The 21,013-nt window shown below is 43.0% G+C and overlaps 2 protein-coding genes across 3 annotated transcripts; both read left to right on the forward strand.

Annotated features, from left to right (window-relative positions):
* Positions 1-1,108: 1,108 nt before the first annotated feature.
* prpf3 (PRP3 pre-mRNA processing factor 3 homolog (yeast)) lies at positions 1,109-7,705 on the forward strand. 2 transcript variants are annotated; one of them, XM_076109232.1, is made up of 17 exons: positions 1,109-1,214; positions 1,953-2,106; positions 2,334-2,464; positions 2,806-2,973; positions 3,069-3,155; positions 3,250-3,512; positions 3,638-3,756; positions 3,896-4,083; positions 4,205-4,371; positions 4,530-4,612; positions 4,962-5,105; positions 5,196-5,295; positions 5,413-5,526; positions 5,877-5,995; positions 6,624-6,701; positions 6,785-6,840; positions 6,937-7,705. In XM_076109232.1, exons 2-17 carry the CDS (start codon positions 1,962-1,964, stop codon positions 7,084-7,086), a joined length of 2,112 nt encoding a protein of 703 aa, XP_075965347.1. In that variant the 5' UTR covers positions 1,109-1,214; positions 1,953-1,961; the 3' UTR covers positions 7,087-7,705. The 2 variants fall into 2 exon arrangements, with proteins under 2 accessions (XP_075965347.1, XP_075965346.1); XM_076109231.1 differs by having other exon boundaries at positions 1,138-1,305.
* A 198-nt stretch (positions 7,706-7,903) lies between these two features.
* Positions 7,904-21,010, forward strand: rprd2b (regulation of nuclear pre-mRNA domain containing 2b). The gene is made up of 10 exons (XM_076109287.1): positions 7,904-8,125; positions 13,277-13,406; positions 13,506-13,744; positions 13,873-13,925; positions 14,743-14,869; positions 15,095-15,270; positions 15,431-15,716; positions 15,849-16,097; positions 16,268-16,435; positions 16,564-21,010. Exons 1-10 carry the CDS (start codon positions 7,930-7,932, stop codon positions 18,519-18,521), a joined length of 3,582 nt encoding a protein of 1,193 aa, XP_075965402.1. The 5' UTR covers positions 7,904-7,929; the 3' UTR covers positions 18,522-21,010.
* Positions 21,011-21,013: the final 3 nt, after the last annotated feature.

Consider the following 21,013-nt stretch of genomic DNA (forward strand, 5'->3'; position numbering starts at 1 on the left):
TTTGATTCAGTTTATCCGTTCATCTTCTGGTTAATACGCAATTTAATGCGTTTGATATCAAGTTTGTGAGACAGACCAAACAACTTTTATTTTGCTGACAACTTTTAGGCATGATAATTAAACGTCATTGATAATTAGAACAAATAATAGCTATTGGTCTACATTGACTCTTTATCTAAATATGGTCATCTAACATGACCAACTTTGGATCAACTAAATTCACCATGTTAGTAAATGAACCAAAGCTGCTGCAATAGTTAAAGAACAAGTAATAACCATTCGAAATACACAAATCGATAATATGATGCATGGACATCCATAAAGCCCGCTGTGGTACAATTTAGACAAACTTTACCAATTTCACCAAGTAATTTGTACCAAAATTGCCTCTTAATATAAATCCATAAACAATACCAAAAATATAAGTTACACTACAGTATGAATACAAACATATATACGCAAATTTAGTTTGTCCTATCTTTTAAGGGCTATTGTGCTTTATCTGATGGTTTTAACCTTGAGCAGTGACATTCACTCTTCACCTTGAACAGTGTGTGTGAGACAACCTTTCTTTCTTTACATATGTGTTGTTGAGCGGTTACAGTGCAGTTGCAGTTATCACCTGCAGCTACTAAATAGCCAAAATTACAGTGATTAAATACAATTTTAAGGTCATTGTACTCTTGAGTACTTTCATTGTTATGCTATCCTAAATTGATGTAGCTGCTGAACACCTCTGAGGGCAACTAATGTAATACATGAATATGGTGAGCCTACGGGGTCCATGGTGAGCCTACGGGGTTTATTAGAGTTAGGCAACTTGATTAAAGTAACGTTTTGTGTCTCTCGTTGGTTTTATGGAGAAAATAGAAAACCAACCGTTTTACCCAGTTCTGTCATAATGTGTAACAATACTACTGTTTAACAGCCTCTTTTATAGCCTGTTCGTGTTCTTTCCATCAAACTTAAAAAAAAAAGATAGTAGTTTTCTCTCGAAACCTGGCTCTTCGTCTGTTACCATTACCTCGGAGGGCACACGGGACACTTTCCTTCGTGTGCCGCTAGGTAGAAACAACGAACATTTGACCAAAACGACTGCGTGCAAATGCTCACGAAGAAGAGGCAGCAGCGTACATTTCCTCTTCCGGGTCCTGGACCAGAAACGTCGCGTGAACGGCACGACCAAACAGAAAGTTTTACAGAAAACTTAGCAGGTTTGAGTGATTTACGCGTTTTGAACGTGGTCCATTTTGTTTTTGACAGATACAACGTACGTCTGATAACGGATAACGGCATAATTAAAAGGTTTGTAAGTTAAATTGAGCGGATATGCGCTGATGTTGTTAGCTCACATGCAGCAGTGTGCTAACGTTAACTAGCAGGGTAACGTTAGCCGGGCAGTTTTGGCGGATGTAACATAAATTGATTTGTTGCTCGTGTGTTGCTCCTTGTTAGCAAGTCTAGCATTGTAGCTAACTACTGACAAGCAACAGCTCATTTTGTGATGGTGTGAATGGGATTGTTTGAGAAACGGCAAAATAATATGACGTTTGTTTATGTAACGCTACGCATGTGTGGAGACAGCGGAGGGGTTTGTGCTCATGTTACGATGACATGAAATAGTCTAACATCTTTAAAGCTATAAGTGCGGCGCTATTATATGCAACTTTTGCGCCTTTTGGCTGTAATTGGTGCTAGGATTTTCGAATGAAAGCGTTGTTACCTTTGTTTACGTTTGCTTGTTCCCACTTGACATTGTATTGATGATGTTGTTGCTTGTGTGTCGCATATGTATTCCATGTGATATTGTCTTAAATAAAATGTTCTACAAACATTAGCCCTGTTTGGGATGGACACATCAGTTTGACACAGCTGTCCCAAAGAGACACATACTTAATCATCTGGTTCTTCAACCTATATTAAATGATGATGCATTTTGTGATGTTCTGCAGGATTGGAGGATGTCTCTTCCTAAACGGGAGGTGGAGGAGATGAGGCCGTGGGTGGAGCGGACTGTGAAGAAGGTCCTGGGTTTCTCAGAGCCCACAGTGGTTACTGCTGCTTTGCACTGTGTTGGAAAAGGACTGGACAAAAGGAAGACCGCGGGTAACGAATAACTATTTGAGACCTGCTGTGTTTGATCCAGATACGCAAAGATTTAGTCAAGATGCTAAGCATCAGAAAAGGTCCTGATTTCCTTTGTTATGTTTTTCCAGCCCAAGGTGGATGATTGGCTGTAGTGTACTGCACATCCTTCTTGACTCAACTGTCACGGTGTTATGTTGAAAATGACTGGATTTGCGCTAATTATTTATCACTCATTTCCCCTTCAGACCAGCTACGTCCCTTCCTTGATGACTCTGCTGGAGGTTTCGTGGAGTGTCTTTTCGAAGCTTTAGAGGAAAGTCGCAGTTCACGCGGCAACAAAGGAGCAGGAGAGAAGCACCGCAAGAGAGACCTCAAGGTAAGCAGACACTCTCGAACTGTGTTGTCACTACATACTAAGTCTGCAGTTATTGATTATTTTAGTATTCAAGTATCCTAAATAATAAGACCATAAACTAATCTCAGTGACAACATTTACATGCAGTTTTACAAAAGTGCGGAAGTCAGGAAATCAGACATTGTCTGTACACATGCTCAGTGTCATTACTTAAAAAAAACAACAACTAGTTAACTCACTGTGTTTATTATTGACAAGAGCAGAGACTCATGAGATAATTATATGTCTAATCATATTATTGGACTATGTCTAAACACACATGTTTGGCTTACATGTGATATTGGTGTTTCTGTTGGTCTCAGGATGTATTTGGTGATGAGGCTGAAATCGGTGTAGTGCGAGCAACTCCAGAGGCGGGAGATATGACGGCACCAAAGAGGAAACGGGTCCCTCGCTTCGAGGAGGTAGAGGAGCCTGAGGTCATACCCGGACCTCCATCTGAGAGCCCCGGCATGCTTACCAAAATGCAGGTATGAGATTATAATGATGAGATTTTGTCTGTTAAAGATTGTTCCTAAATACCCTTTTTATGATGCAATAACTAACCTTTTCTCTGTATTATTAGATAAAACAGATGATGGAAGCAGCCACTAAACAGATAGAAGAGAGGAAGAAACAACTGAGCTTTTCCTCTTCAGTCCCTGCTGCACCAGTAATGAAATTCTTTCAGTATCAGTATCATGCATTCAGTTTGATGTCAAATTATTTCTCACTAACTTTAGCGGTTGCCCCTTCCCACACCACAGTCCCAGCTGGAAGCCCCTCCACTCTCACGGCTTCTTGGCACGTCCGCTGCTGCAGCTACAGGCGGTACCTCGTCCATCGCCCCGTCCCAGGCCGCCAGCTTTATGAACGATGCTATCGAGAAGGCCCGCAAGGCCGCTGAGCTACAGGCCCGCATCCAGTCCCAGTTAGCCATGAAACCTGGTATCCTCGGAGCCCTGGGGAACACCGGGCCCCACAACCTGGTGGCCCTAGCTAATCTACACGCTATGGGAATTGCCCCACCGTGAGTAATATCCCAGTAGTAAGGATTTTAAAATCGTGGAGAAAAAAACACATGGTCAGGGAGATGTGTATTTGTTGATGTTTCAGTGTGAAAATAGACTCTTTCTCTGTGTGTCCCTCTTATAGGAAAGTTGAAATCAAGGAGATAAACAAGCCAACCCCTCTTATTCTGGATGACATGGGAAGAACGGTGGATGCTAGCGGCAAAGAGGTGGAACTCACACACCGCATGCCGACACTGAAAGGTATGTGTAGAGTGGTCCAATTCCTGTGTGTATACACACACACACACACACACACACACACACACACACACACACACACACACACAGTCTTATTTTCTTACCGTGGTTTTCCTCAATTCCTTTTCTACCATATGTGTAGCTAACATTCGAGCGGTAAAGCGGGAGCAGTTCCGTCAGCAGCTGAAGGAGAAGCCTGGGGAGGACTTGGAGTCCACATCCTACTTCGACCAACGTGTGTCTATAACACCGGCTCAGCGCCTTCGCAGGGGCTTCAAGTTCCACGACCAGGGACGCTTTGAGAAGATTGCTCAGAGAATAAGAACTAAGGTTGGATTCAGCTCCAAAACATTCACATGTCAGCAGTTGTCTCATTCTGATTATTTGGAATAGACGTAAGATACAAATAATGGTGTTTTGTCCCTCCTGCATTGATCTCGTACTCAATCAGGCCCAGTTGGAAAGGTTGCAGAATGAGATTGCCCAGGCAGCAAAGAAGACAGGAATCCAGGCTTCCACCAAGCTGGCACTGATTGCCCCTAAGAAAGAGATTGGAGATAAGCACGTGCCCAACATTGAGTGGTGGGACTCCTACATCCTGCCCTACAACATAGTCATGTAAGAAAGTACAGCTAACCCAGAAACTTCTAGATTTATGTTATGTTAAATGTCTCATTCTCACTGCCATGGCAGAGCTGCATAATACATAGTAATGCAGTCTGTACGATCAACTTCCTGTAGTTAACTGTCATGCTTTTCCCTCTTATCTAATGAAGATCACCCAACATAATATTTGAAGAGATGGAGCTCTTTGGTGTGACCAATCTGGTAGAACATCCCGCCCAAATCAGCCCTCCAGGTGAGTGTCTGGAAGGTAAAACGTCTGCACACTGATAAAGGTGCTCCCAACGTATCTTTGTTAAAAAGGAGAACATTTCTGTCCCATAAACATCTTCATGAGGTAGAAGTGCACTCACAGAGATACCAATTGGCATTGAAATTAACGTGAGCCTGGTAAGTTTATTAGTATTAAGTAGTAACGATAATTATATCAACATTTCAAATTAAGTCTTTTGAAAGCAATTTCACTTTTTTGCTGTGCCTACCGTCCATTATACAACTTATGAACTGTCTTAATTGAAATTGTTTCAACACTACAATAATTTGCTGGAATTGTTTCACTTTATTTAACTATTTTGTTTTCTCAGTTGACACAGATAAGCCCGTAACGCTGGGCGTTTACCTGACAAAGAAAGAACAGAAGAAACTAAGAAGACAGACACGTAGGGAGGGACAGAAAGAAGTTCAAGAGAAGGTTCGTCTGGGACTGATGCCTCCACCAGAACCCAAAGGTACACACACACACACACACACATTACTGGTATTACAAACTACTACAATAAAGATGAAACATATTACTGATGTTTACTTTCTTTTTTCAGTACGCATCTCCAACCTGATGAGAGTGCTGGGGACGGAGGCCGTTCAGGACCCCACGAAGGTGGAGGCCCACGTCCGAGCGCAGATGGCCAAGAGACAGAAGTTAGTAACGCAGTTAACCGACGCACTGCTCCACTCTCCTCATTTAGAAATTGCCATTTATCTTTGTACGATAACTCATTGTTTCTTTGTTTTTAAATTGTGTTCCCATCTTTGCAGGGTTCACGAGGATGCCAATGCAGCTCGCAAGCTCACATCGGAGCAGAGGAAGGAGAAGAAGGTCAAGAAGTTAAAAGAAGACCTCGGTGATGGTGTTCACATTGCAGTGTACAGGTGTGCAGTTAAATTCAGCTTTATTGGCCATGTATGCGTACGTGTACAAGGAATTTCACTCAGTTTTTTACATTGCTCTCAACGTACAACGTTAATGGGGCAGAAGGACCGATATAGTATTCATCAGAGTGACGGCCAGTGGAGAGAAGCTGCTCTGTAGCGCCTACCAGAGGGGAGAACAGGTTGTGTCCAGGGTGTGATGGGTCTGCAGTGATGTTTCCTGACTCTGGAGATGTACAAGTCCTTGATGGAGGGCTGGCTGCATTTGTAGCAAGAGCCTGCTACATACTTTAGTTCAAATATATAGTGCAGTGTGTGTCTAATGTAAGCACCTCACCTTCCCTGTGCAGGATCCGTAACCTGCATAATCCTGCTAAGAAGTTTAAAGTGGAGGCCAATGCCAACCAGCTGTACCTGACGGGCACAGTAGTTCTGCACAGAGATGTCAACCTCGTTGTGGTGGAGGGAGGTAAGATATGAGTTAAATGGATTTGTCTCTTTCAAAGATCATAGCTCGTGCTTTTAATACACTGTAAAATATCTGTGGTGTGGTGATTTAAGTAAGATTGTGATAATCAACTATATTCATAATTTTGTGTCTTTCCATCACTAGTTTGATCTTTTTCACCATTCATGTTGTCTTGAATAATATACAATTGGCATAACTTTTTTCCAAATGTCACACTATACTTAATCCCTCAAATGTTAGAAAATGTTGTCTGCTGTTTGGTTTATCATCCCGAATATGTTTTTTTGTATTGCATTGCATTTGCAATTTGAGTCCCCTCTGCTTTGTCATGATGACTTAAAGCTGTAATGTTATTCCATCTCCTCTACAGTGATAGTAAGCTCGACAAGGTTTTAGCTTCTTGTGCTCAATTAGCTTTTGAGTGTGTTACGTCGGTGTACTGACAACATCATGAAGGACTACATGATTTCTTGACATGTTAAAAAAACATATAGCTGTACTTCTATGAGGTTTGATATTTATTTCACGTGGCCAAAGGGTCTGCATGTTTTTTTTTTTTCTCTGCTAGCCCATGACAAATTACAGCAGTGGGATAATCAAAGTCATACTTACGATCTCCCTCTTTCAGGCCCTAAATCCCAGAAAAAGTTCAGGAAGCTGATGTTGCAAAGAATCAAATGGGAGGAACACAACAGTAAAAGAGATGGTAAAAGTGGCTTGACTTTTGAATCTTTTGTGTCTTTTCTTTGTGCTAATTCTAATGATACTGAACTCTTAATTCTCAATTAGATCCAGACGGTGATGATGACACAAAGAGGAACAACAAGTGCTGGTTAATTTGGAACGTGAGTGTTCACACATCCGGTCTTATTTCAACTATATTTAATTGATTTTGTGTGTGTGATCTCATTCAAGTCTAATGATTCCGCTTGCTTCTCCAGGGCACAGCTAAAGAGCGCAATTTTGGGGAGATGAAGTTCAAGCAGTGCCCTACAGAGAACATGGCCAGAGAACACTTCAAGAAACACGGCACAGAACACTACTGGGATCTGGCTCTCAGCAAGAGTGTGTTGGACAACCCCGATGACTGAAACCTCAGTGAACTCCCCCTTCTACAAGACCCACAGCCTCACAGCCAGGTGGCCCTCACTACTGACTGGCTGCCTTTAACTGAGGACAGACAGACATAATCAAGAGACTTGAACATAGAAATGGAGGAACAATAAACCTGTGTGGATGCTTTTGCAAGAATGTGTGTGTGCGCGCGCGTCCGTGAGTGTGTGTGTATGACTGCATCAGTGTTCATCATTTTGTTGGTAGGCTATTTTGTCATAATACAACATGACAGATCGCACTGTGATGTAAATCAATGACTCAAATCTTTTTGTGATGACTAGACTTTTGTGACAAAACCCACATGTACATTGATAATGATACCATGTTTGAGTAAAAGTAGTTAATAAAACAAATGCCCAATAAGTGAGTGACCATATGTTTAGTATAAACCTGGAAGGATTCCTGAGTAATGTTTCAAATTGTTCCCAAACTAATTGTAGTACTTACTGGTATATTTCACTGAATTTAAAGCTCCCAATTACTTTTTTATTTTTATTTTGGAGAAACGAGCAAATAGATAACTCAGCTGTAGCAGAACGTTACTTTTCTCACTAACGTTACAGTGACAGCCTTAAATAAACAACATTCATCCGACTTCTGTCTCTTTTTCTCCGTCAGTTGGAAACTACTCCCGCGCATTGTTTAGCATCAGATAACTTATTTTATTATGTGTTGTGCACGGTGACGTACACTTGCGAGTACATTTATGTCCTTGTGATAAAGTAGCAAGAACACGTGGGCGTGTTTCTAGTCCTCATTACGTTAGCTCCCTCGCGCGCGTCAGCAGCAGCGAGCCATCAGCAGACAGAGCTGGAAAGATGGCGGCCGGTTCAGGAGCTGCAAGCGGGCACGGAGCGCGCAGCTCCAACGCTGGCCTGGAAGCGTCTGTAGACCGACGGCTTCAAGGAGTATCCAACACCATGGAGTCAATACAGGGTCAATCGAACTGGTGCATTGAAAACAAAAAGCACCACGGCCTCATCGTGCGCCACTGGATGAAGTGGCTCAAGAAATGTGAGTAGCTTGCCACTAGCTAGCCCACTTTAGCCAATTCAAATGCGTCTCTGCGTTGACCGTGATCGACTTTTCCAAATTCAGCGTCTTGTGATCGTTTTGAAGTGTGAAGTGCAAGGCAATTAGGTGCAAAAATAAACAATTATTGAGATGCAAATCATACATTTATATTTTACTGCACTTTTGAAGGGGCTGGCGTTGTAATCGCCACTTAAAATTAGCCGCTAATGCTAGCTAAGCTAACGTTTCGCTGCTAGCGTGACGGTCTCACTGCTAGCTCTGTTTACAGTCGGGCCTCCCGGGGCTCATGGTCTGGAGATTACACCGATACGAAGAAATCTGCCATGCACTGCACTGCATGTGTCAAAGAATGAACACTTGAACTGAAGGTGGTTACAATGTGTTTAGTTAGATTCTGTTAAAGATCAGCTTTTGTCGGTGTTTAGTAGGTTTAACTTCTTGGATGACGGTTAGTCGTCTTGCATACATGATTGTTGGTGTGACGCGGTGGCATATATTTGTATATAGTACACCGTTAATCTAGCTAAAAGGAAAGTACACGATAACAGAATTATATCGTAAATGTTCTACTTAGTATGACACGAGTCATCATAAACAATCTGCATTTCAATATCAGGTTGCAAATTGTTGCTGCACTTGACAGCAGCACCCTAAAATATTTCCTCCAACTTTATTTACTAAATTGTCATTGCTTCATAGTGGTTTCTTACCAACCTACTGTATATTCCTAATATACCTAACTGGATGCAGTTAAACTTTTAAAGTAAATATAAATGTTATAGTAACTATAATGGCTTATGTTGACCAGGCAGGCTGGCACATTCAAGCTATTTAACCTGGTTGGTGTTACTGTGTTCATGTAACACTTGAAACAAAGTAGGTTTCTTGGCAAAGGTTCCTTGTCAAGGAAACATCACAAGTAGACGATGTGTCACCAGATAGTCTTACAAACTAGTGGTACTGGAATCTGACAAGTGTTAATCCTCGTTATCTAACTCTGGGTAGTTGTTTATTCCCTCACTAATCTGTTCAAAGTCATTTATATTATTCTGGATTATGTTTGAAATCCCAGTTTGTCTTCTTACTATTGACTGCAACACATCTCCTCCATATAGCTCTCCTATGAGGTATTATGAGTCCTGCATGCAGCATTTGAAATTCTCCAATGATGAAAAGTGGTCGGACTTTACTCTTATTTGATCTAATCTCAAAAATACTTTGCAATACCTACACAACGCTTGTACAGCATCTCACTTCATTAACATGAAAGCAAACATAGTCGCTGTTGTGACTCTGTGAGAGAGTTAATTAAATTGAGGTAACAGTGGGAAAGCCACTGAACTGCTCTCACTTGTTTAGCTCTTAGACAGACGACAGTATGATCAGTTTGTCTTCGTCTGCACGGGTCACTTTGTGTGTTTGGTCGCTTCCTGTCCTCTAGTAATATTTTTTTTGCTATTTTGAACTACAAAATGCATTTAGTTGAATAGGTTTACAGACATTTGCATGGTTTCTAACAACACTTTGTAGACCATAATAATCCTAAACATTTGTGGAGGAATTATTGTGTTATATGCGGACTTGTTTTTTTAAACGTTGGAGCGAATGATTCGGTAGATTTCATCACCCCACATAGTTAGTGCTGTGGCCGTTGATGTCGGTGAATGCAGGAATAAATGTAATTGATGTTGCAACTCTTTGATGAAGGTGTTATTTATCATTTGAGCTTTTATATTGTTTCTACTCATCAGAGGGTTTTGGAAGGTTTAGTTTCCCGTCTGGTTTTTGGAAAGAAGTGGCAGATAGTTTTAATTTGTGTGAAGTTTGATGACCTCTTATCATGAAGTTAATATCACAACGCTGCTATTACATGTCATGTTTACCTCATGTTTGTTTTGAGTAGGATTAAAGATATTGGATTGCATTTGCCTTTGTTGCATGATGCTAATTTGGTTTTTTTGATTTATGGAACCCGATGAAATGTGTGTAAAAACACGAGTCATCATAAAGTCTTATAGGTACATTTACATGAAAGCTAGATGCAAAGGATCACTCGCATCTTCAGCAGGAAAATGCTTATTTCAAAAATTGTTCTCCAATCTTAACCTGAGTTAAACGTATGAAGTGGGAAAAGTACAAATTTTAAAAGCCAAATAAATAATCCACATTATGGAATCATCTGAAATGAGGAGTTTCTAAAACAGTTTCTTGCTAATCTGACTGCTGAAACATTAGAAAAACATTTTGTTTGCATTTGTAATGGAGTTTTATTGTGCCCTGAAAAACTTAAAGTCTTAACTGTCTCACTCAAATCATCATGTAGACCAGTGTTCAAACTTTTGTTTTGGGGACGGACTTTAAAGAAAACAACATTTGACTTAATGATATAAATGAATTTGATGGAGTTAACAGGCTTTCGTTTTTTCCTCGCATCAACAAAACGCACTGAATGTACGGCAGCCTTTCACAGTAGATTCAATGTTGTACGTAGAATCAGAACAATACGAACATTCAGGCTCCCTCGCAGCGCTCAAAGGTGTGTTGCAGATATAAATCTTAAATAAAAGACTCTGGAAGAAATTCTGCGAATGTATTTGGGAATGACTGACGTAGACGTTTCTTATCGTTGCGCATCGTTGCCAACAGAGCAACGCATGATGAAAGGTTGTGCTGACGGCTCACTGCAAACTGCTGTGCACTGGCTCAGCCATTGTTTTCTGATGGAGAGCGGGGCCAAGAGTCAATCTACTGATCGTCATTTATTGTTGGCTGTAGGCGACAAGGTACCAAGTAGAAGCATTGTGAGTAAACACAGTCCATGCCAACCAAGCACACAACAGGTTTTCCTTTTCTTTTCTTGCACTGCAGAAATCCATTAGTTTGCCTGACTTTTAGTCTGGTATGTCATGTAGTTTTTATTTTATTTTATTTCAAAGTTGGAGTTTATTACTTGTGAATAGTAATGATAAAAAAACACCAAAAGCTCTTCTGTGATGAAAAAGAGCTTCGGATGTGTGGACGATTATAAATACCCGCGGTATATCTTTGAGCACCACTGCCAACACGCAGTTTATATTTGCAGCACAAGTTGTTTGGTAAACTAAACACGAAACTGTAGTTTTTCTAATTTGCAGGATTACAGCAGCAGAGTGGATGGAGCAAACAAACAAACAAGTAGAAAAACAAGATTAAAACGAGTCAAATTAAATACTTAATCACACAGTAAAGGTTTAATAAATAAGTAAACAACTAAAATATGATATCGTCTGACTGAATGGTTGAATGGTAAATACTCTTTACTTTCAGTGAGGATGCAACCTAATAAGATTGAGTGTAGTTTCATGTCCTGTGCGTTAGTATATTAAAGCACAGTGTTGCTACCCAAATTAATTTGTGGCATCAAGCTTCATGTAATGTAGCTGCTTGTGATGAATCTCAATCCAATCACAAAAGGGAGCAAAACGGTGCTTTTGAAAGAAGGAAATGTTCTGTTTTTATTGCTTCAATGTTCAGTTTGAACGTTTGCCATTGATTTCAATATCACTATAATAACGTTTTTGAAAGTTTTGGCTTAAAGCTATATTTAGGGAAATCAATTTTCAGAAAATACACAACACATATTTATCAATAATACATTTTGAAGTAGAACAATATTAAATACTTTGTTGAATTTGTTCCTTTCATTGTATTAGGGGAAGCATACATCAAATATCAGTCTTGTGTTGTTGTACATAGTTTATATGAAATAAACTCCTCAGGTTTCTGCACAGAAAGGCTCATAGCATGACGTTCACAAACTACAAAGACAGATGGTGTTAAACTTTCCAGCATGTTTGTTTCAGAAGTGTGAACAAATAATAACTTCAATTTCTGCACATATTTTACTCCTTTTGGCATGAATATTATTTTCCAGTAGTTATTCCTAAAATGTTTCATGTTTGACATACAAAGGGCCTAAATAAGGTGGTGCTGCATTGTCACTTTTCAGTGTTTTGATGTTTCACTTTGTCATTTAGGAGCTTTTCAAGTGAATTTTGCAAACTGTTTCAGCATTGAATGGTGGAATAGAAGTACAGATACTGTTTTTGGAGAAATGTACCGTTTGGGTGTCACAACTGTCTGTGTGTGTGTGTGTGTGTGTGTGTGTGTGTGTGTGTGTGTGTGTGTGTGTGTGTGTGTGTGTGTGTTTGGGTGTGTGTTTGGGTGTGAGAGTAGGGTTCAGTCATCTGTTCATAGATACTCAAGGCGCTGTATGAACAACTCGCGTCACTCACATGATGTTTGGGGCATATTTGTGAAAATGTGATATCAGCCTTGTTTTTAAATATGTATTTGTTTTAAAAACTTTATAGTTAATGCTGAAAACAACTCAAACTATTTTATCAAGGATCTCTGTGTGTTGCCAACAATTTTTATATTGTCAGTATGTGCTGATATGAGATAGTTGATCTATGTTAATAATATTAACTCCCTTAGGTAGTTCATTCGATCAGTTTTTACTGCAAAGTGTCTTTTTTTCCCCCATTTCATGTACTTTCCTTTTTGTTTTTACCTTGTGGAGCTGGTCTTTAGATTTTTTTTCTTTGCATAGACTGCAGTGATCAGTTAATTGCTGATTGAACTGATGAATCTTGTGTCTTTTAGACGAACCAACTAAGATGCTGACCTCTGTTAAAATGTAACAGAATGTGAAATCCAGCTCACTGACTGTAATTGAATCCTGCCTGCTAAAGTCAGGCTACTGGATCTATTTTAGGAAGCAGTGAAAATCATTGGATCTTTGCCAATATCGTATTTCTTTTGGATATGGAAATGTATGACTGAACTGATCGTACCAACTAAAACAGGCACCGTCTTCAGCCCGACAGTAGTTTAATAGATTACGATGCCGTTACGGCTTTAGAATGCAGCACAGGTGACACTTCAGAGCTGTATTTGCATCAGTGGATATGTTGGTGTTATTGCATTTTGGCCAATGTTAATAAATATTCTTTCACAAAAACACGAGCTGTATGATAACGATCCATAAGATGTGTTTTTTAATTATGTGCTGAGCGGGACGTTTTACAGAAAAACAGCTATGTGATGCGTCACTGGTTCTAAATGAGCTCAAACTTTCTTCTTTTTCAGCTGACAACAATCACCGCTTGAATCTCTTTTACCTCGCCAACGACGTGATACAGAACTGCAAGAGAAAGAATGCCATTGTCTTTCGCGCAGCCTTCGCAGAAGTCCTTCCTAGTGCCGCGCAGTTTATCAGGTGAGTACGCGGCAATGCAGCTGAAATAAGAATACGTCTGTTCTCCCGTTCTTCTGGTGTTGACATGTGCCATGGTACGTTTCCTTCTTTCGTTGTCAGAGATGGGAAAGTCCGCAAGTCAGTGGAAAGGATTTTTACAATTTGGGAGGAGAGGAGCGTGTACCCCGAAGAGGTCATTGCTCAGTTTAAAGCTGGCTTCAACAAAAAGGAAAAGGAGCGAGAGAAGCAGAAGGAGAAGCAGAAGGAGAAGGAAAAGGAGAAGAAGGAGAAGGAAAAGGAGAGAGAAAAGGAGAAAGAGAAAGAAAAGGAAAAACAAAAGGAGACTCCACCGGCAACTGGTCAGTTTGGCACTTCAAGGTTTTTAAAAAGTGAAATAACTTCCTAAAACTTGAGTCACATAATTGTTTATTTCAAACCGTTTACAGTTCTGATTGTGTTCAGTTGATGTTTTTCTTTCCCTCTCCAGCTCCAGCCAGCACCAAAGCTGCCCTCAAGTCCAAGATTGTAGCAGAGTTCACAGTAAGTCTTGCTCATTACTAGGGTTGGGTACCGAAAAGCGGTGCCAATATGGTTCCTGGTTCCTATACGACCGGTATCTACCGGACCGAAACGCAACGCAGATTTCGGTGCTTCCTTTCGGTGCCTGAGCCGATTGAAATACTTTTTTTACACTCCTCTGATGACTCCGTCCTGGCAGCAGGTAACGATAGACTCGGTCCTCCGCTCCTCACTCATAGTATTATTACAACGGGGTACTGCCCGCTCATAAGCACAACATCCACAGACACGCGAAAGCTTCTTCTTCTTCTTTGAGGTGTAGTGGCGGTTGGCAAACGATGAATTGGCGCATTACTGCCACCAACTGGTAAAATAAAATAAGTCAGGAGACGTGTCGTATTTTGCCAGAGAAGGCAAATATGCTCATATTTCTGCAAAATAATTGCTGAAGTTTGAAGCTGTAGTGTGTGTACAGAGTGTGTGTGTGTTTTGTATTTATTTTTATTTATTTAAGTATACTGTAAACTGTTAACAGTTAATATATTGTTCATAGTTTGAAGTTAAAAAGTTTGAAGCTGTAGTTTGAAGCCAAGTGTTTTGTGTTTATATTTATAGTATACTTTAAACAGTTAATATAGTGTAAAAAAAAGTATCGGTTTAGGCACCGGTATCGTTTTAAAAGTATCGTTTTAGCACCGGTATTGGAAAAAACCCAAACGATACCCATCCCTACTCATTACTGTTGTCTTGTGTAACTTTTGTAACTGTTTGTGTTAGCAAATATCTAAAGAGTTATACTTTCTGTCACTTATCTCTTTGCACTCCGTTTCTTTTCTAGCCCCACTCGCTCATCGAGCAGTTGTCGAGTTATAAGCGAGCAGTCGCAGAAGAGGAGTTCAGGGAGAAGCAGCTGGCAGCTCTCCGGGTAGACGTCTGCAGCACGGAGGCTCTCAAGAGACTCAAAGGTGGGATGTCACCGAGCTCTTTCTGCATCATCACACACTTCTTATACTTATATCATGTATAACTTGTATACTATATACAGTGTGCTGTATGTCTTAAGCCACAAACACACTTGATATGTCCTCTTCATGCCACACCACTGCTAGTCTTTTATTGACCCATATGAGAATGTGTATAAATCTTGTATCTCATTTTTTTGCTTGTTTATCAATTGTCTCCTGTTCCAGACAAGGCAGGAGGGAACAAGTTTGCGAAGGACTTCGAGGATGGCAGTCTGAAGCTGCAGGAGTTTGTCGTCTTCATGGAGAAAGAGCTGAAGACGGGGCCTCCTCTGCTGGAAGCTTTGGGAAACGCTGACATTTTCTACGAGATGCAGTACAAGGAGGTTAAAATTGTGGCCAATGTGAGTGTTCGGTTTCCGGTTTGGTATTTGTTGTTCATAATCAAAATGGTGACACAGACATTTATTGTTGCTTTGTAACAATGACTGTTGTTAAATGCTACTATAGATGGCTGGAACATCCTTTTTATCTTCCTCATATCTCTCGTGTTTCCTCTCTCAGGCGTACAATGCCTTTGCCAACCGCGTGGCCAGCCTTAAAAGAAAATTGGATTCCCTCAAGTCGACCTTACCTGGACCCGAGGACTCACCCATCCCCTCACCCTCTGAAGACGCCCCCTCTCCCACTGGCTCTGACTCACCCTACCTGGGACTAGGGTCTAGCAGAGCCCAGGTGGACCCAGAGCTGGATGGCAAGGCCATGGATGAAGGAGACATGCCCAGTGACAACAGACACATGGAGGACATGGACATGTCTGATGAAGAGGCTGGCGCTGCCACAGCAGGCGGTTAGTGGCTCCAGAGTGTTGTAGTGGGGCGATAGGTGTCCTTTTTCATATAGATCCATATTGGGCTGCCCAGTTGTAGTGTCGTGCTTCCGATTTGAAGATGTATCAGCTCTTTGGTTATTTTTTTACTAGCAGATGACAAGAAGGACAAGACGTCCACTGCTGTTGCCAAGTCAGATGCAGCATCAAAGGTTCCCACCACACCTACGAAGGCTTCTAAGACCAACGCCACTGCTGCCGCCGCGGCCACGCCACTGACTCCCACCCCCGCTGCAGCTCAAAGCGCCCCGATGACCCCGATGGGAGTGAATCTGGAGAAGGTTGACCTGGGAAAGATCAGCTCCATCCTCAGCTCGCTCACATCTGCCATGAAGAATACAGGTGTGTTCAAAGGTTTGCTGAAGACGAGAGCAAACATGTTCTTTGCATAGATCGCCACTCGGTGCAAGCGGTGTTCCACCCATCCATAGGAATATGAAGTAGATCTACTCAACCATGTCACAGATAAAAAATGGTCTGCATCCCTCTGTGTCTTTTTGAATTTTTCCCAGCAGCTAGCCCATCACCTCGGCCGTCTCCAGGAACACCCACCACTCCTTCTGGCCAAGCAGCAGCCTCCAAAGCGACTTCTTCGAGCCCTCACTTGGCCAACTTCCTGTCCCGTGTTGATATCACACCTGAAGGCATACTCAATGCTCTGTCTAAAACAAACACACCAGGTAACACACACATACACTATACTTTTTAAAAAAATTAAAAATGTTATCACGTTTTACAAATCATTCATTTGTTTCTTATGTCGTCATGTCTGACTCCCCTGCCCCGCCCTTTTTCTGTCTTGGTGCAGCTTTGTCCTCTCTCCTGCAAAGTGTGACCAACGCCACCTCGGCTCCTCCCACCCGAACCTCCCCAGAATCCTCCGCAGTTAAAACCCCGCTCACCCCAACCACCCCAAAAACAAAACCCACCGTGGGGAACAGCCTCAAACGAGACACACCTGGGAGAACCAGAGACTGGGAGAAAGGGAGACAGCTGTCCCCTCCTCCTCCTCCTCCTCCTCCGCCCCCTCCTCGCCTCTCGGCTCCTTCCGTTTCTCCCCCCAGCCTAGAATCCAAAATCAACAGTTTCCTGCAGGGTAATCCAGGTTTTAGTCTCGCTCTGGGTGATGTCAGTCCCGATGGGGTGGATGGGACCCCAGTGAGAGACGAAGCTGCCGGCACCCCCACCCAGGACGAGATCATGGACACACCTGGGAGTGTGCCAGAGTCTTTAGGGTCCTCTGGAGGCCATAACCTCTCGCCCACAGCCTACCGCAGTGAACCCTGGGATGCCGTGATCACCCCATCAGGAAGCAGCAGCAATGGAGACCTGCTGAGCTCTTCCTCCTCTTCACGCTACGGAGCTGGAAAAAAGAGTGGCTCAAAATTAAAGGACGATGAAGTGATGAATGCGAGGAAGCAGGTGTCCTCTTCCCCCAGTAACGACATGAAGGGTAAGAAAGATGGACAACACGGCCAGTCAAGAATGATGGGAAACAACCGAGGGATTGGAGAAAGAAGACAGTCTGCAGGCTCTCGTAAGGCCAGCAGTGGCTCAGATGATGGAGGTCTGGGTGGAAAACGAGAGGGGAAAGCTGAACGGTCTCCAGGTGGGGATGGGAGGGAGGGACAGTACCATCGTATTGAGACACTAGTGTCTCCCTACACCGAAGGGGCACCCATCCAAACTCTAGGCTACTCGAACCGCCCACTCGCTGGAGAGCGCATCAAGACGGTAGAGAGCATCCGCGTGGTTGGCCGAGGTACTCGGCGAGGGGGAGGGGCTGGCGGTCGGCCCGGGGGAGCGATGTGGTATGAAGAGGAGGAGTACATGGAAGCTCCCTCAACCCACGCTATCCCCTCTCCTCTTAACATTGGCACCAAGGACATGACCCCCTCCATGCCTCTGCCTCCCCCACATCTCCTCCTCCTTCCCCCACATCTCCACCCTCCTCTGTCCCATCCTCACGCACATCCTCCACCCCAAGCTCCGTTCCAAATGCCCTACCACACGGATAACATCCAGACTCCTCCCCCGTCACTCCTCCACCAGCATCCTCCTCCTCCATCCCATTTCTTCGGCCCCCCTCCGCCGATCCCTCGGCCCCCTCCACCTCCCATGCCCCAGCGCCCTTCCCCTCCGTCCACCCACCATGCTGTGCCCACTGCCGTCATGGTCGGGGGAGTGCTGGTCCCTGTCGATCGACCCCTTTCAGTCAGACCTGAAGGTGTAGATCGCAGTGGACTAGGGCCCAGAGGAAGCAAAATGGGTCCTCCACCCCTCATGGGATCGTTGCTAGGCGAGCCCCCTAAGCTGCCCCGCCCTGGCACCGTTAAAGAGCCCTTTGTCCCCCGCCATGCCCCCCCTCTCCACCGCCCAGGTACCCCTGGTGTTCCCCTACCCTTACTGGGCAGAGTGAAGGAGCCTCTGAATCTACCTCTTCCGCCCCGCTCTCCCACATCCTCCACTCCCTCTCCCTCCACGCCTAATTCCCCTGCGGTCGACACTCTCCCCACTAGTCCTCCCGCTCAGCCCCGCAAGCAAACCTCTAACCCCGTTCCCCTGCTCAACTTGCCCAGTCCTCGACCCCCCATGCTCTCGGTCCCCATCCCACAGAGACCTCTGCTGCGGGGCCGAAACCCCTCTCAGCAGTTTAACCAAGATCGCCCCATGGGGGGCTACCGTGGGGGCAAGCGGTCCGGTCCTCCATACACAGGTGGTCCCTTCCATTCGCAGAAGAGACCCTTCCGACCCCCACGCTACTGAAGTGGTCATCTAACACAGGCGGAGTGAGAAGTGCAAGCACCCTGCACTGAAGTGCAGAGTGTGTGTTAGCCCTGCTGGTATGAGCCCAGATATTTTTTTCTCTGTTCATTAGCTTGAATTAAAACTACCTTTTAGGTTGTGTGTAAATAGTGGATTAAATCTTCATGCTTCAGCTAGGCAGCCAGCCAATCATCTTACACTGTACAGTGCAGCTACGAGGTTACATCAGTCACACAGAGCAGAGTGTTGTGTAGCAACCCTCCATCCATCCCATCAAACCTCTTCTCTAACCATAGGAAGAAAATGCAGATAGTTCAGTTAGAAATGAAACTTTTCTTTATTTAGCGCTTGCCCATTTGTGTGAATGTTGGGTCACTTAACTGAGAGAGAGCAGGAGAGCGGAGCAGAGGTTTGGGTCTCATAGGATACACAGGAAAAAAAATAAAAAAGCAATATGTTTGACATCTTGGGGAAATAAGCTTATTTGGGTCTCATATGTGCTAAATGTGAAGCTACAGCCAGAGCCGGTTAGCTTAGCTTAGTATAAAGACTGGGAACAGCTGCCTTGGATCTGTCTAAATCTTAAAGAAAAAGACCCCAATTAACACCTCTAAAGTTCACTTATTAACACGTGGGATGTTTGTTTAATCCATATAAAAATGTAAGTGTAAAAATGACAAGTTGTTATACATGGAATTATATGTCACGACTCCAGGAAGTAGCTCTGTTACCTTTAGACAGAACCAGGTTAGCTGTCTGCTGTTTCCAGTCTTTATAATAAGCTGAGCTAATGGTCTCCTGTCCTCAGCTTCATATTTAACAGATATGTCATCTAACTCTTAAGAAATCCAATAACCGTATTTCCCAAAATGTCAAATTATTCCTTTAAAATTCCAAAGTGATCTCTTCTTCTCTGCATGTCTGGGTGTGCGCCGTGTGCCCTTACACGGTATTTCTCATTTGAAGTGATGAGATTTGTGTTGCAGCCGAGGTCGACGCTTGTTCATATCTCCGGAGTACCTGCTGTAAATAATCTTCTCTTGCTCGAACCTTTTTCACCCTCCCATCTCTCCCACTGTATATTTCTAAGCTTGTAAATATAAAAAACTGAGATGACACATCTTTTTTTTCCCCCCCTCTTCAAGCTCTTGTTTCTGTTAACGAGGACAATGGTCGTCAATCTAGCGCCCCGTCTTTACTGTGATTGAGGCCTTGGATAAGCTTTAGCTCCAGAAGAGTTTCTCTGCAGTGTCTGTCGCACCTTTCTGTCCACCACGCAGAAGAGGAGGGTGAAGATAATTATGTATTTTTATTTCCAACATAAAGGTCTGCCTGTGCGCGCTTCAAGTTAGACTGAATCATGAAGATTCTCGGTAGTGGACGGCCGGGGCAGGCGGGGAGGGGGAGGGGGGGGGGGAGGTATTTCATTTTTGAACCACACTCTTGCTCGGCTTCAACATGTACTGACTTGAATAAAATCCAGTTTCAATTCGACTGGGGGGCGGGGAGGAGGGGGCATTTTACTTGGTCACTATGATTACCTTGAATTGCGCTGTTGTAATGCATTTGCGCTGTTCAGCTGATTTTTCTGCCTGTTTTTCAGAGAAATTGTTTTCATATATTTACGTAGCTGCTGCTGCCTTCTTATTTATTTTTTTGCGCTGTATTTTTATGCGAGACAGAATTGGCAATTTCCCTTTTGCAGCAGCGCCCACAAATGGTAAAACAATTGAGCTAATGAGGAGTTTTGAAAATGGTTTATTTGAATACTCAAGTTGTATTTGGCCCCTTCCTCATATATATATTTTTTTTGCTGCTTAAGTCATGCTTTCCCCCTCAAGCCCCTGTGCTTACCTTGTGCTCACATGGCTTCGTCCAGGAACACTTGTGCACCTCTCAACACTCGGCACAATATCCGTAATCCTCCCATCTTGTGCAGGAATTATGGCCGTAATGCCTCCCTCTGTTCTCCACTGATGAGGTTAGCCCACAAAGTGAGAGGTGCATGCTGGGTGTTGCTGCTCAAAGCCTCATGTCTCTTGTGTTTGCCTGATCGTGGAGTGTTTTATCGTCTCCTGTGCTCATTCACAGTTACATCAAGAAAGACTGAGCACCTGCTAAACGTTTCCACATAAAGTTTGATACATTGTTAAAATGTAACCACACCGAGTGTATTTGTCACCACAGTGTTAGTTCATCAGAGCTCTGATGTTTTACTGAATGTTATACAAGTCTGTTACCACCTTCTGTAAACTGTTTGTCTTTTATCTGATCGCTCACTGCTAAATATCAACCCTAATCAGTTTGGTGTGTTCACGTGTCACACAGTGAAAGCCAGATTAACTGTTGTAAAAATCTTCCTGCTTACTGAAGCACCTACCAAGTTCAACATTTCAATTGAAGATGTGACAAAGCCGATGGTCTGTGTATATTTGATAAGTTGAATTGCTCTTACTGCTGTTCTCATCAATGATGCTTTATCCCCGGTCTTT

The sequence above is a fragment of the Anarhichas minor genome, unplaced genomic scaffold (genome assembly GCF_050575085.1).
Source record: "Anarhichas minor isolate MPS153535 unplaced genomic scaffold, ASM5057508v1 ptg000041l, whole genome shotgun sequence".
Lineage (NCBI taxonomy): Eukaryota > Metazoa > Chordata > Actinopteri > Perciformes > Anarhichadidae > Anarhichas > Anarhichas minor.